This window comes from Pecten maximus, chromosome 5, assembly GCF_902652985.1.
Source record: "Pecten maximus chromosome 5, xPecMax1.1, whole genome shotgun sequence".
Lineage (NCBI taxonomy): Eukaryota > Metazoa > Mollusca > Bivalvia > Pectinida > Pectinidae > Pecten > Pecten maximus.
Window position 1 is genome coordinate 36,811,931 of NC_047019.1, and position 14,535 is coordinate 36,826,465.

The window sequence follows — 14,535 nt, forward strand, 5'->3', positions numbered from 1 at the left end:
GAAGCGGGATTAATAATTAATATTAAACCTACAGCGTTGATACATTTAGTGTTAGATATTCTATGTGTTATTTCATCATTATACACGTGTCTGATATCTTATGTGTTATTTCATCATTATACACGTATTTGATATCTTATGTGATATTTCATCATTATACACGTATTTGACATCTTATGTGTTATTTCATCATGAAACCACGTGTTAGATATCGTATGTGTTATTTCATAATTATACACGTGTCTGATATCTTATGTGTTATTTCATCATAAGACACGTATTTGATATCTTATGAATCTTCCATCATTAGACACCGGTCAGTCTTGTTTTTATCAGACCTGTTTCTCTCCAAATACCAATGATTTAGATCACTGACCATGATATCACTACGGAGATGCCAAGTATGATACTATACACTACATGGTATAGGTGAAATAAAAAGTCGTAAGTAAGAGAAAGTAACATTGATTGACTCACACGAAGTAAATACCTGAGAAAAGGTAGACAGATGTACTCTATAAGACACCTGTCATGATGTCTTACGCTAAACCAATGACAGTATATATCATGATCAGGCCATGGTGACGATATCAGCTTATTAGATAATTGTGAGAGGTTTCATATTAAAAGAAATGAGATTTCATCTATAATTTATTGTAGTTTATTCAGTTGTCCTCAATTTACATATACATGGTACACGCTAATGTATTTTACACAGGTATATCGGTAATTCTTGATAGTGTGCTAATACTTGCCGGATACGAGGATTAACTGATACGCTGTGGTCGTTTTTGTTCTACATACAATGTATGTTAGCTATTGAACTTTTGCGATAACAGGAGCGAAACGTGACGGTGAATTGGTCGGTAAGGTCCAGACAAACTATAGATCACCTGTTATTATATATAGAAATTTGAAGAACATTTTCAGTCATATACCCAGACATAGTTACGGATTGAATGACTAGCACATCATCATACTGAAATAAATTTCAGTAAAAAATTAGCGTTACATCATCAAATCGTTGCTTGGGTATCTAAGTCTGCCAGATATTCATTCAAATGGCTTTATTTAACTTCAATACGAATTGATCAGATAGATAGCTCTACGACCTTGAATTGTTCTTAGGAAAATCACTCATTGCATTGGTTGATGGAAGCGATGATACATTGCCTCTCAGGTAAATTCGATATTCAGTTCGTCCGGCGAGCTTTATCAAGCTACTTGTATTTACCTGTTTGGTCTATCGGCCTTGTGTTCAACCTGTGGTCATAAGACAAATATTGGCGTGTGAACCGTAATTGTTTCTTTATAATCAAACAGTTATCGACTTTCTAGCTAGATGGATGTTGGACTATATAGGGCACTAATTACCATTGTCACAGAGACACGTCCATGCAATTACTGAATGTAGCGAACAACGAGGGAGATTTATAGGCAGTACCGGGCAGACAATACACGTGGACGCACAACAGGTTGTCAGAGTCTATATGAACAGTTTCCATTAGGAGATTTTTAACACGAAGTTCAAACGTTTCCTGTATTTAGGCTGACACTAACTGTACGTGATTGACGCTGTCCGTAGCTGTCCGTTTGGTGAGGAGGAAAGTCTCGGACACATTACAACGCAGGAGTGTACATGCCATTAATCATATTAAGGTAAATTTGACAAAAGTGTATATTTTTTTTCCTTTTTAGTGATATTACTATTTCCATATATCATTTCCAATTGCATTGATGGTTGACATATGTTTTATATTTCTGTCAAATGAAATGAGCGTTTGGACAGCTTAACCAGTGTATGCCGTAGTTGTCGACCTGCTGGTAGTATTATCATAAGAACATGATATTATTATGAGAAAGCAAGTCGCTTTTAATGTTATACCTGATATTACTCCTTCATTATAATATTGTAAAACTTGTTATTTGTGGTCGTTGGCTTGGTAGTGTTTCTTGCCTCAAGAGTTATTGATAAATGTGTAGTTCTGGAATAATTAACTCCGTTTAAGTAATACCTAATAACACGCCATGTAAATCTTGGTCATACCCAAGTAACGTCACGTTCTGTACCGGACGAGAACAGGAGTAATGATAGGATAACTACCAAGCATATTAATGAGCATTTAATACGTCAAACAAGAAGTTTGAGGGAAAATCATTAAAGTGCATGCGGTCAATGTATATTAAAATTTCTAAAATATGTTAATAATTTGATTACACAATACGCCGATTTCAAGTCAGTTTACTGTATTTAAAAGTTGATCTAGCAGTCTCGCCCGGTCTTTTTTAGATGTAAATTGAACAAGTAGACAACAGTCATCAAGTTCTAGCTACAGGAAGGTCTAACTAGAAGGTCAGCTTGATATACGTAATTGTATTCTTGAATAAACAGCATGAAATTACAATGAACACAATTTATATCACTATAAGATTCACCAGATATGTAATTAAGTGTGGCGACAATTGTGACCTTGATACCATCAAGCGATCAGAGTAAATGTACAATCACACTGCACTACCTATATCAATAATTCCTTTTCATGCAATTTACACCTCTATATCTCACGCTTATGTTAACAAGACTGCACCAAGTGGCACCCCAATTACAGCATACCTTGAAAGGTTTCCTTTCCTGTTAGAGTACATCAATACTTGTGTAAATATACGGTCTTAGATGGGGATGCTAGGACTACAATGGCAAGACATCTGTACATTCAATTGTTCTTCAGGTGTTATATCTACAGTTGGATAAGATTAGGTAAGATTTGTATTGTCTATAACCCGTCATACACGTAATTCACCAGTTAAGATCCATATCGAAATGATTGCATATCGGATCAGACAATAGATTAACACTACTTGTATAGACACAGGCAGGTTTAGTGTGGCCTCGTGTGAATATAATATGGTTGAAATAGTGGACAATGAAAAATCTCATCATAATCATCATAAAAGTTTTGCACCCACCTATATATATCATCAATTATGTTATTGACATGTCGGTAATACCACACCACCAGGCAATAACATGCGACAGGCCTACAGTGTGACAGATTGATTCTAAAATAATGTCTTCTCTGTGAAATTGGGCTTATTTTATATCGTGTTACTGAGCCGTTATGCCGTGTTATTACGTGACCTAATGTGCTGAGAGTTCCACTTCTACGGCGATCTATGTTTGGCTTCGCTAGACAGTTATGGGCGTCTTTGGATGAAATGAAATGTCGAGTTTAAGCAGATCTCACTAAAGTGTGTCTATATGTTCTGACGCTGTTTGTGTGGATATTTGAATCAACATCTTGTCCATACTTTCTCCATTATTCAGGTTAGTAGCGAGCACTATTACATGTACTATACTGTAAAGATGATTGTTACATTATGGTGATTTGTAAATCCAAACATTTTGTCAGTATGTACTTTAGATGCATAATTTAAGACAATATTTGTGTACTGTTGTGAAGTATCTGCTGGTGATAGTGTTTTTGTCTGACAATTTGTGTACTGTTGTAAGTTATCTGCTAGTGATAGTGTTTTGTCTGACAATTTGTATACTGTTGTGAGGTATCTGCTAGTGATAGTGTTTTGTCTGACAATTTGTGTACTGTTGTGAGGTATCTGCTAGTGATAGTGTTTTTGTCTGACAATTTGTGTACTGTTGTGAGGTATCTGCTAGTGATAGTGTTTTTGTCTGACAATTGGTGTACTAGTACCGTTGTTCAATCCGGAGATGGAATGGACTTTAACAATGATACATCTTATAATTATCGTCATTTTCTTCCGGCGTCTCACATTTCATCTATCGAGTTTCAATGCTATGGTTGTGTGTTGATGATACATTTTGTTCTGGTTTGGGGGAAGGCCTGATGTATACAACTGCCTGATTAAAATATGCGACTAAATTATGTCTCTGCAAAGTAACGGAATTGTCTTCACGCATATCCTGTTAAGCAAATACCGAACCAGTAACATCGTAGCTAATCTGATTCCAAATGACACGACTTTGGAACTCTATTTTCTCTATTACGGATCTTTGCGGGGATGTCATGATATTCACAATCAGTAGTATGATGAAATATCATGCTACTAAGCTAAGGCTTTAGAACTTCTGTGAACATTTAATGCCACAGATCCTAAATAAACCTCATAGACTACAGCAATTATTGTCCTGAAGAATAGAGATAAACATCATGAATAGTAAGATATAGATTTCAGAATAGGACAGTGATGACACGGTAGAAAAACGATATTTCATTTCGTATGCAATATATGATAGTGATGTAGTTCTACGATAGCGGTGTCGAGTAGAGAGACCTTGAATTGTCACAAATAACTTTGTGTCTATGTCTGACGAATGTTAAGTCTCCTTCAAACCAGGCGATACTTCATAATGTGGAATGCTTCTATCTTAATCCGTATCGATATTAAAGACCTTTTCCAGATATTTCTCATTACAGCTTGATGTATGTCTGGCCTTGAAACAAAATCACGAATCCAATTTCTCTGTAGATGTTGTGTTTATAAACAATGAAGAAAATCAAATTGATGGGGAGATTTTGTTGTAGCAGCCTATGATGTATCGCCAGGAACCTGTAGGGGTATTCTAAGACTGATGTTTCTCTGTCAAACAAAACATTAACATTCATCGTTGTTATCAGTAGTGATGTACACAGAAGCATTTAAACTCGAGGATATTATCTTTCTCCGGAGGTGTTCCCATTGTTTGTTTATAACCTCATTTCAGGTTTCTAGTATGAATATTGATGGTTGTTTTATCATATTCGGCTGTTAACAGTGAATTCAATAACTCCTCATCACCATTTATAACGCCGTTATATGTGGTAGCCAAGGTCCTCGTTTATTTCCTGCAGATTTAGGTGTCAATTAGGGTTTCTTAAGTATCCCTTTCAACTAAAATAATTCCTTCAATACAATAAACACTAGTTCCCAAGTTTAAAATGTAAAACAAAGTTTATAACGTTAACGTACAAAAATTACACTGAAGATTTTTCGGGTCACTATAAATACATACATACATATTAACCCTATGTTCATAAAAACAAATATGAAGATACCACTTCAATGTCGTTAATCTTATCTCTCGCTTGCTTCATCCGGACTAAATATCAGATACCTTGGTATAACATGTCGTTTGGTATATTCCATTCAAGTTCATTTCGAATTCGGTCCCTGTGCCCATTGTAGTAGAGGAAATCCGTTTAATTTTCTATGGAAGCAGGAATATATTTCTTTTAGTATTTCAGTATTTTTGGCAATAGATCGCTCAAATAGACGGTATGAGGAGTCAGTGGCTTAGCTATAGGCGAAATGTATATGGATGCTTTATAAACTTTTATATGTACATTTATTTTCTACACTTATAATAGAAAACTCAGACAAAAATGGCCACCAAAGTATTGACAATAAAAATGTATTACATACACTGGAGTCATAAGCATGACTCACAAAACAATAAAAAAGAATGCAGGTAATGATAAAATTTCTATAAACAAAACAAAAATAAAATGTACAATATCATCTAGCCTAAGTGGGGTTTACCAAAAATCGCCTAGCCCATGAAAGGCTACATCCCTGAAAATAAGATATAACAATGAAAACAATAGCTTAACTAGCTAAAATAAGCTTTAAGGGTAAGTAGAGGGTGATTTTTTTTTAAACTGACAAAAATTTGCGGTTTTTGGTACATCGAAGATGGCTGCTGAATTAGGAAGGGGACCAATCTGTGGCCAGCCCTTACAAAACCCCAATGAGCTAAAAATAAAACAGTGTGGGCTGTCCGGACACGTTCACACTGGCATACAAGCATGTTTTTTTTTTTTTTTTTTCCTAGCCGGATGGTTTCCTTTCTGTTATTAACTGACCAGTGTGTACCACTATGAGCGGGCCAGGTTTATATGATTACCAGGTTGTACAAATTGACATACCTGATTTCTTTAACACCTGTTCTTCAATGCTACCAGCTATCTGGAGCTCCTTGTGGACTCTAAATATTGTATTTGTGTTGAATTACTAGTTAGCTGTTGAGGTTAAGGATTATCAGCCGAATTTAAATTAAAAAATTGTTTTTAAAGTCAGGCATGGTGTATGTTTAATGTTCTTTGTTTACATTGTTGTCCTACCGTATGTATTCAACAAACATCTCATAATTTCCAACATACATAACACACTAACACATTTTCCTAAATACAATATGAATATAACAGACATCAAGTCTATACAACTTATCATGATTAATTAACTAAAATACCTACATTAAAACAGTATACCCATGTTTTTTCTGAGACAAGTCTTTGTATATTTGGTTCTCGTTTTATTGTTATTAAGCATCAATGTATCAGTTTCAACCTTTATTTGGAAATGTACGGTAACTATTTGGTATAAAATCTAGCCCTATGACTGAGTTTGTTTTAGACCTTAAGATAATATGTTACAGATTCCTTTGTAACTTATTCACACGCAAAATCAATAGACCTTTTTCTCAGCTCTCTGGCTACCTTGGTCTCGTCTGACAATTGGTCACATTTTTCACGAGCATGCTTGTATCAACATACCAGTTGACATTTGTAATGAATGTATTTTTAGGCTTACTTCCAACACCGCTACACCACTTCTCATGTCAAATTAGCGTGAATGTAATTTAGATTTAAAACGCCAATTAATATCAGCCCATAGTCATTGACCATTTCTTAAAGACAAGTCTTTGTGATAGAGGTAAACAAATTACCAAGATACGATATCTGTCACGAAAGCTCGTATTTAAATCTGTCGACAGTTTTTTTATGAGAACAAGATTTCCAAAGCTGTGTACCATTGAGGATCAAAACCACCAGTAATTATCAGCACGATCTGTCAAGGTTACACAGTGAAACTAATGATAGTGTAGTTGCCTTAACCATCTATTAGTCTGGGAGGATCCGTTATCCTACCTGTAAACAACACTTGTTTATACGACTGTTTAGCTAGGTAGGCGTCAATACATACATAACAGTAAGTCAACTTTAAATATCGACATTTTATATCAGGGGAGAGAGGATCCGAGGAATTCAATTCAAATAATCCACTTTGTGACAGAAGCCTTCCTCATGCTTGACCTATCTTGACGGAGGCAATAATGAGATTGTTTATCCACGAGTTAGGAGTTTTTGAAGTGGTCAGCTCTCCTGTTTGAGTGTGGAGTTGACAAGGAATACTTTACTTACATGGATAGGTATAACCCGACTGGTAAGACAGCTAGGTTTATTTGGATATCAAAGTAAAGCTCCCTGTTTTGTCCTCAAATCCTACTATATCAGGAATAACGATATCACATGGAAGGTAAGCTGTTTTGCTCTATCGTGATCTTTTTGATGTTTTAATTAATACAAATGTACATAGTTTTACCTTAGTTGGAGAGCATATATGTGATCATAACCTGTGGAGTATCGGGGGTTATTGGAACCTGTAAAGACTAATATTATCTGGTTGTTATGCCAAATATTATATGAAATGTAGAAGTTGGCCGGCGTCCTCATAGTCATCCGTTAGTGTTGTGTTTTGTATTACCCTCTATTATGGACGGCTGTTTATGCAATTTCAATAGCTTCATTTTACTATGCGATGGCTGTGTAGATGAAATACTGCCTAAGAGGCATTTAAATAATATCACATAAATCATTTCCAAATCGCTTCGTAGCAGTATTGTCAGAAGACACATCGCAGACGGCATTTTTTATTTACAAAAATATTGATTTTTTACAGAACGTTAAATCGACCGCATGGTAAAGTAAGTTTGATGATTATTTTTTCCACGATGACGTTTAAACTGAAAGATATTTAATGTTGTATATTTTAAATATCAATGATAAGAATACATACACACAATTGTTTAACGTATAACTGTGTATATACAATATAGTGATGTATGAGAATAGTATATCTGAACAGTGACAAGAAACACATTTTCTAATTCAATCTTTGTGATTACTAGATTAATCCTAGATGTTTATTGAGATAATGGTAATCCATTTTTACAAATCACTGTAAATATTACGGGATTATCAACGACACTGATAGTCATTGTATTAGTGTTTAATCGCGAAACCTCCATATCTATATACATTGTATAAGTAAATTATGTCTAGTCATCCAATTAGTAACCGAGATGTATTATCTGTATATGGTATGTGTATAACTAGTATCATTATAGGTAACATATCCTGGTAAATGTTGATGATGTTGTAGTGTAGACCTTGTATATATATGCTATGTGTATAACTAGTATCATGTTTAGGTTACATATCCTGGTAAACGTTGATGATGTAGTAGTGAAGTCTTTTCTCTAGCGTTATAAAGAAGTGTAAAGCAGATGCTCATTTATGACATGTTTTCAGTGCTACTAGGTACAGGAACTATAACATAAACTATAACATAACCTATTCTGACGTGTGTTTTCGCATGCATAATAAATAGCATATGTGTATCATATTGTAGAATTTTTCATATTTGCTTTTTTCCTGTTCATATCGACGAAACTCAAGTTGGAAGTTTTTGTTTTATTTCATCATGCAGAAAGCTCACTAAATAATTTGATATGGACTTCTTTCGTGGATTTCAAACGAAATGGAATCTGCTATAAGATGTTGTGTATGCTTTTTTTGTATATATGTAAATGTCGTGCTGTATAAATGGTATATATAAATATATACATTTGATAATAAACATTATTGAACACATCAGCTGGTGATAGACCCCCTTCAAGAGTACACAAAGGGAAACTAAAAGAGATTTGTGTACCACAAAAGGCTATTGAACGTTGAGACTTTATCACATAAATCTTTGCCATTTATTTAGTTGTGACAGGCTTAGATTCGCTACAAAATGTCAGAGTTGATATTTTACACTAGGTCTTCGTCAGTGTACACGACCCCCGTGCTGCCGGTGTTGATATATAATACCTAGATGTCATAATGGTCTACTACTACTCGGCCACCACAATGAACACCTGACATACCTAACAATGTACGTCTAGCACATTACACCCTACAAATGATCGAACTTCTTCAATTATAATTAATTTGAAATGATCAACAAGTCCACGCCATTAGTAGAATGTCGTTCTGTACACATGACAGACAAAGGCGCCACTCTGTAGCGACACCCGTTGTATTTATAGCGAGTTTATTTACCTCGGCACTGCATTTTAAATCGGCTTTTTACGTATAAATTCAGGTAGATGTATTTATTTAATAGAATCTTTTCACTTGCGTTAAATACCTGGTATGAATTTGAATGTCCTTTGCCGGTACAGTAAGTTGCTATAATCGGATAGTAAGGATTTTCACTGAGGAATTACTTGTTGTTGATTAGCAGTCTAAAGTAACTGTGTACTACCTTTCTCCTTTCAGGGACATTTCATACATAAGGAGGAGGTGTGCTTTTCCTCTGGGACCTCTGGGCTAGGATTCTACGTCACCCCCGGCATTCCTAGTGTCCTAAAATTCCTCTACGGACTTTCCATTTACGGTAGACATATGTGTATGTTGTTTAACAGTAACTGGATCGGAGTACCATGAGTTTCGATTTCCGAATCAGCTATCACAAACTAGCACTACAACTAGCACGTAACAACAGCGACAGATTGATCGTGAATCGGCAAGATGTCTGTTCAAATGGCGAACAACCCTCCTCCGGCTAAGCGTAGTCTAGGGTTCTTTCTGACGGAGAAAACTCCAACAAGAAGGTTTGAACCACGGGCGTCGATAGACAAACGTCAACAAGAGAAAGCTATAATAGAGAACATTTCCCGTCGCATGTTTCCTGTTGGTGTCCGTGCTCCACTCTTGACTGACATACCGACATCCGAAAATCGTGGGGATACCAGTTTCCGATTCGACGTTATAAGCCCAAAACGAATTTCCCGGCCCATGAAAGAGCAGCTGTCGTCTTCGTTCAGTCCACGCAAGAGGACTCCCAACAACAGGTCACAGAATTCATCTAAAGCGCCATCTTTAATTTCCCCCAGACCAATTAAATTCCTGCTACCTGATGGATCGTATAAGGATAGTAAACCAATGGATGATGGAAGCAAGCAGCCGGACGCTTGGGAACAATGGAAGGAAAATATTGCTCGCGCCAAAGATGCACGTGACCGGATGTACCGAAATACATATTGTTTAGCAAAGGACAAGTTACGATACCATGTGTGTACACTACCACGTATTGTTAACGACAGACCTTGGACGGTCGGGGAGATTCCTATAGAAACTGGTAGAAAAAACATGGTGTTAGAGAGACAAGTAAATGACTTGGTGCTGTCAAACAGGACGACGATAGTGCCACAACCGGAGAGGAAGCGAATCGAATCAATACACATAAAAGGTCTACAAAAACAAAATACAATGGACTCGGTCGCTAGTGAAAATTGCTTTGAAGTTCGAAGGATTGAAGCAAGTACTGAATTCTTGAAAGAAAATGCCGGACAGTTAACGACAGTGGTTAGACAACCAAACGACATGGGGCGGATTTATGAATCTGCTTCCACTAAAAACCGGAAAATCGACCGTCCTTTGAAACACGAAAATATGAAATACAGGCCAGCACAATGGGGAAATAAAGTTCCGATACGTCTGAGGAAACACTCGTCCCAAGGAAACACCGACAAAGACTATAAATCTGTAGAGGCTTATAAGGAGTATGTTGAATTGATGCAACAGCGGGGAGTAGAAGGGAAGAGCAATGATCACAGATCGGCAGACAGAGAGAGTAGTTTGGCGTCACGCTATGGGTACGAAAATAGGGTTCTACAGTCGGTCATAGACGTGAACCAGCCAAACCCAGCTACCAGTGCGGACGGTAAAAAGACCGGTAACCACGCCAACTCAATCGTGATTGAAATCAAACCCACGTGGGACGAACAAGACAGTAAGAAAAGTGATAAACAAGCGACATCGGACGATGGAAGGACGTGCCCAGTTAACTCGCCTTTACTCGGAACCCATGATGAGAAAGGTGAGCTTCGGGAGGAAGCTGAACATAAATCAGAGTAAATGCTATTTTGAAAATGTTGTGTTAACTCTATGTACAGACAATCGGTTTCACCTGTGGATTTTTAGTTCCATTGTGGAACACGACAATGTTCATTGACTAGTTAATGAAGCAATGGATTGCCTTGACGTTCCTGTATAGGGAGACTAAAAGCTTACATGTCGGTTAGTTAGATAACTATCTGTCATTGATCGGACATGACATTGCTTTCCTTTTGTATCTAAACAGAAATCCATAATACAAATCAAAACTTAATAGGTATGATTCATTTACGTAAAATTGTATAACTCAATAACATTTATATCTTATGGTTGTTTACAGGAAAACAATTTCCACAGCTAATCGATTATTCAAACAAACCTTTTGTTAATACATAGATTCACTAAACACATTCAATTAGTGGAAATATCGATATTGCTAATACATGGTTTTGTTGTAATGTAGCTAGGTATGTTTTAACATATCGAACATTTCAGTATCAATATATGTATTTCCCATGCCGACTGAACATTTCAGTATCAATATACAATAAATGTATGTATTCCCCATGCCGACTGAACATTTCAGTATCAATATTTGTATTTCCCATGCCAGCTGAATACTTCAGCATCAATATATGTACGTATTTCCCATGCCAGCTGAACATTAAATCATGAACAAAAACTACAAAGTTGTTTTATTTGGAAAAATGAAGTTTTACTACAAAAACGCGCATAGTATTGTACGTATATTAAAAAATTGTTTGGTACAAATCTTAACATCCTAAAATAGCATTGCACAGGGCCGTTTTCGTTTTTACGGTCCAAACGGTTTCACCAGTTGGACCGGTGTTGTTCGTTTATGAAATTAAGTCGGACCTGGTGATTTTATATTGTTTTCAGACGAGCCTTCCAAAGCCTGTATTAACATTTGCAGGTCCGTCAAGATATGTGTTTGAGATATTATATTTAATACCGACGACCAGGTTTGTCCGCATAAATGAACAGGCCCCATGTTTCTTTGTAATGCAAGTGCTTGGAGTTAAATCTAGTGACGTGGATACACGTACTTAATATCGTGGATGTGATCTCTTAATCCGGTCAGGCTGGATTGCAGTATGAAATCTTGTAAGTCCGGCCATGCTATAGTTTGTCAAATGGCTTCAGAGAAATTGTCCAGATTACCAAACCAAAAGGAGTCGACAACGGTTCCAAAATTTGTATCGTATATTGTGTATAGAGATGTCCGTGGCATATTTGATTTGATATAACGCGGGCATTTAGGCAAGAATCATATTGGAATATTAAACGGAGTTAACAAATTCAGTATAATATGGGCCAGAGTGAAATATTTTATTTATCACATAACTCAACCTTCGATTAATTTAGATCAACCGTGCGTTCCTCGGTTCTCGTAGATTTTTTTTTTTTTTTTGAAAGTACCACTTGGATCTAAGATGACAGAACTGGGGCTCTTCATTTGTCATGTAAATGTATTTTTTGCTCAAAAGAGACGGCGACTCTCCATTTGCGATGATTTTTTTTTAATTATATGTGTCGGGCTTTGTACATCAAAAAGGAAAATAAGAGGTTTTAATGTTTGAAACGGGCGATGGCCGCCATCTTTGGAACTCCCTTGAGGTTTATTTACTTTTCGTTATATGATACCTATTTGTTACAAGTGGCACGAACCCGATAAAGGAACACACTGAAAGTGAATATTGTGATAAAAATAACATAACGTTGACCGGATCAATCAAGCTATATGATTAAACTGTCTTTATAACTGAAGGAAGCTATGTGGTCGAAAGATCGACCGTGTGTAACTGATATTCGTGATACTATAATACCCCGGTAGAATCACTCCATAAGACGACAGAAGTAGCTAAAATTGGTATAAACTACAACATAGCCTATATACCTTAACCAAAATATATCATACTTCAAACCTACTCTGACTTCGATCATTATGAATATATTTTCAGTCTTTAAAATCAATCTCTTTCCGATCCTATACCAAACGAGTGTGTATACCATTTTAAACAGTTTATTTAGTACATAATCTCTCGATTAATACATTTGGTACTTTTTAACTACATAAATATAAGTCTTATCGGACTACTAATTATGCGTGTGCCGACCTGTTTTATTGGGTATGATAATCAACAGGGTGTGAAGTTTAAAAGCTCCTCACCTACTTGGGAACTTAACAATCACATTAAAGATAATGTCATTTATTATTTCTATCTGCAATGAAACGCAAATAAAAGCACTGTTACGTTTGCCAATACATTTTGTATGTAATAGGATAAATTATAAACACCAATCACAAATACGCGAGTACAGTGGACAATTTTTTTTGACCTGGTAGACGAAATTCGGCAGTCCGGAAAACTCGTAATCCGGACGGTTTTGGCTGGGAACGAAGGTGTTCGGATTATCGAGGGTCCACTTTACATGTGTATTACATATATATGTATAACATGTATGTACGGACGGACGGACGGACGGACGGACGGAGGGTCGAATGGACAGTGGTCGACTAAACCTTTGGGAGGCAAAGCACAAAACGATTATATTTCCAAAATCTGTTTAATTTCCGTTCATTCCGTCGCTAAAAATCACGTATTTTGGAGAGGTCTAATGTGAAATTGCGTTAAGAAATTTGAGTAACTCTTACTTTGAAAATTGCAATCGTTCTGAAAGTTAGTATGCTGTCCGTATGCAATCTGTTCTGTATATATAAACAGAAGTTCAACCTTTTGTTCTCTTTAGAATGTGATATGTAGTCGAAACCCATAGCTTATTGTGTCTAGGGATTTTGATAGACAATGTGATATTTTATTGTTCGACATTCATCTCCCTCATCCAAAACTAAATAATTCATCGAGTGAGATTATTCCTGTTGGGTAGAGTAAAAGTGCAAAGCTTTTATAAACGAAATATGAAACCGTGTAAGTGCTATTAAAATGGAAATGTGTAATTTCATCACATAATAGAAATAAACAACAATATGTAAATAAATAAAGCCTGTTTACTTTAGATCTAAAGATTTAATCAGGTTCAACCTATCGGTATAGGCAATTCGCGTACTTCAGTCTGAGTCTTAAACAAACAAAACTTTTATTTTATAATCTCGCTTCCTTCGTAAGAAGCCCCCTTGGTGTTTAAGTCCTGCATCACAATGAATATTCACTCTTTAAATGTTTCCATTTATTTCATATTTCAACATTAAGTTGAAAATATAGGTTAAGATACGACAAAATATCTTCCTGGTTTTTTCGAGGCTGTCGATGTGTCCCCTAGTTTCTGCTGACGATACATGATAAACATTTACGATACATTTCCATAGCAGCACAGCAGTATCTCAATCGTATTGTTCAGGTTCAGACAGTAAAAATTGATTTTTAAAGACTATCCTGTAGTATGTACATATTTATACAATGTACGCCGCCGTTAATTTTAGTTATGATAAGGTGCATTAGACCACCGTAATAAAACGCTTAAAAGGATCAGC

At 36.0% G+C, this 14,535-nt stretch overlaps 1 protein-coding gene across 2 annotated transcripts; it reads left to right on the forward strand.

The window, feature by feature from the left end:
* The first annotated feature begins 971 nt into the window (after positions 1–971).
* Positions 972–11,703, forward strand: LOC117327938. 2 transcript variants are annotated; one of them, XM_033885188.1, is made up of 2 exons: positions 972–1,659; positions 9,402–11,703. In XM_033885188.1, the coding sequence occupies exon 2, from the start codon at positions 9,654–9,656 to the stop codon at positions 11,040–11,042; it is 1,389 nt and encodes a 462-aa protein (XP_033741079.1). In that variant the 5' UTR covers positions 972–1,659; positions 9,402–9,653; the 3' UTR covers positions 11,043–11,703. The 2 variants fall into 2 exon arrangements, with proteins under 2 accessions (XP_033741079.1, XP_033741078.1); XM_033885187.1 differs by lacking the exon at positions 972–1,659 and adding an exon at positions 7,085–7,332.
* Positions 11,704–14,535: the final 2,832 nt, after the last annotated feature.

Excerpts from the sequence above, each read along its gene's own strand:
- LOC117327938 (XM_033885188.1), top strand. The coding sequence starts at position 9,654 with ATGTCTGTTCAAATGGCGAACAACCCTCCTCCGGCTAAGCGTAGTCTA.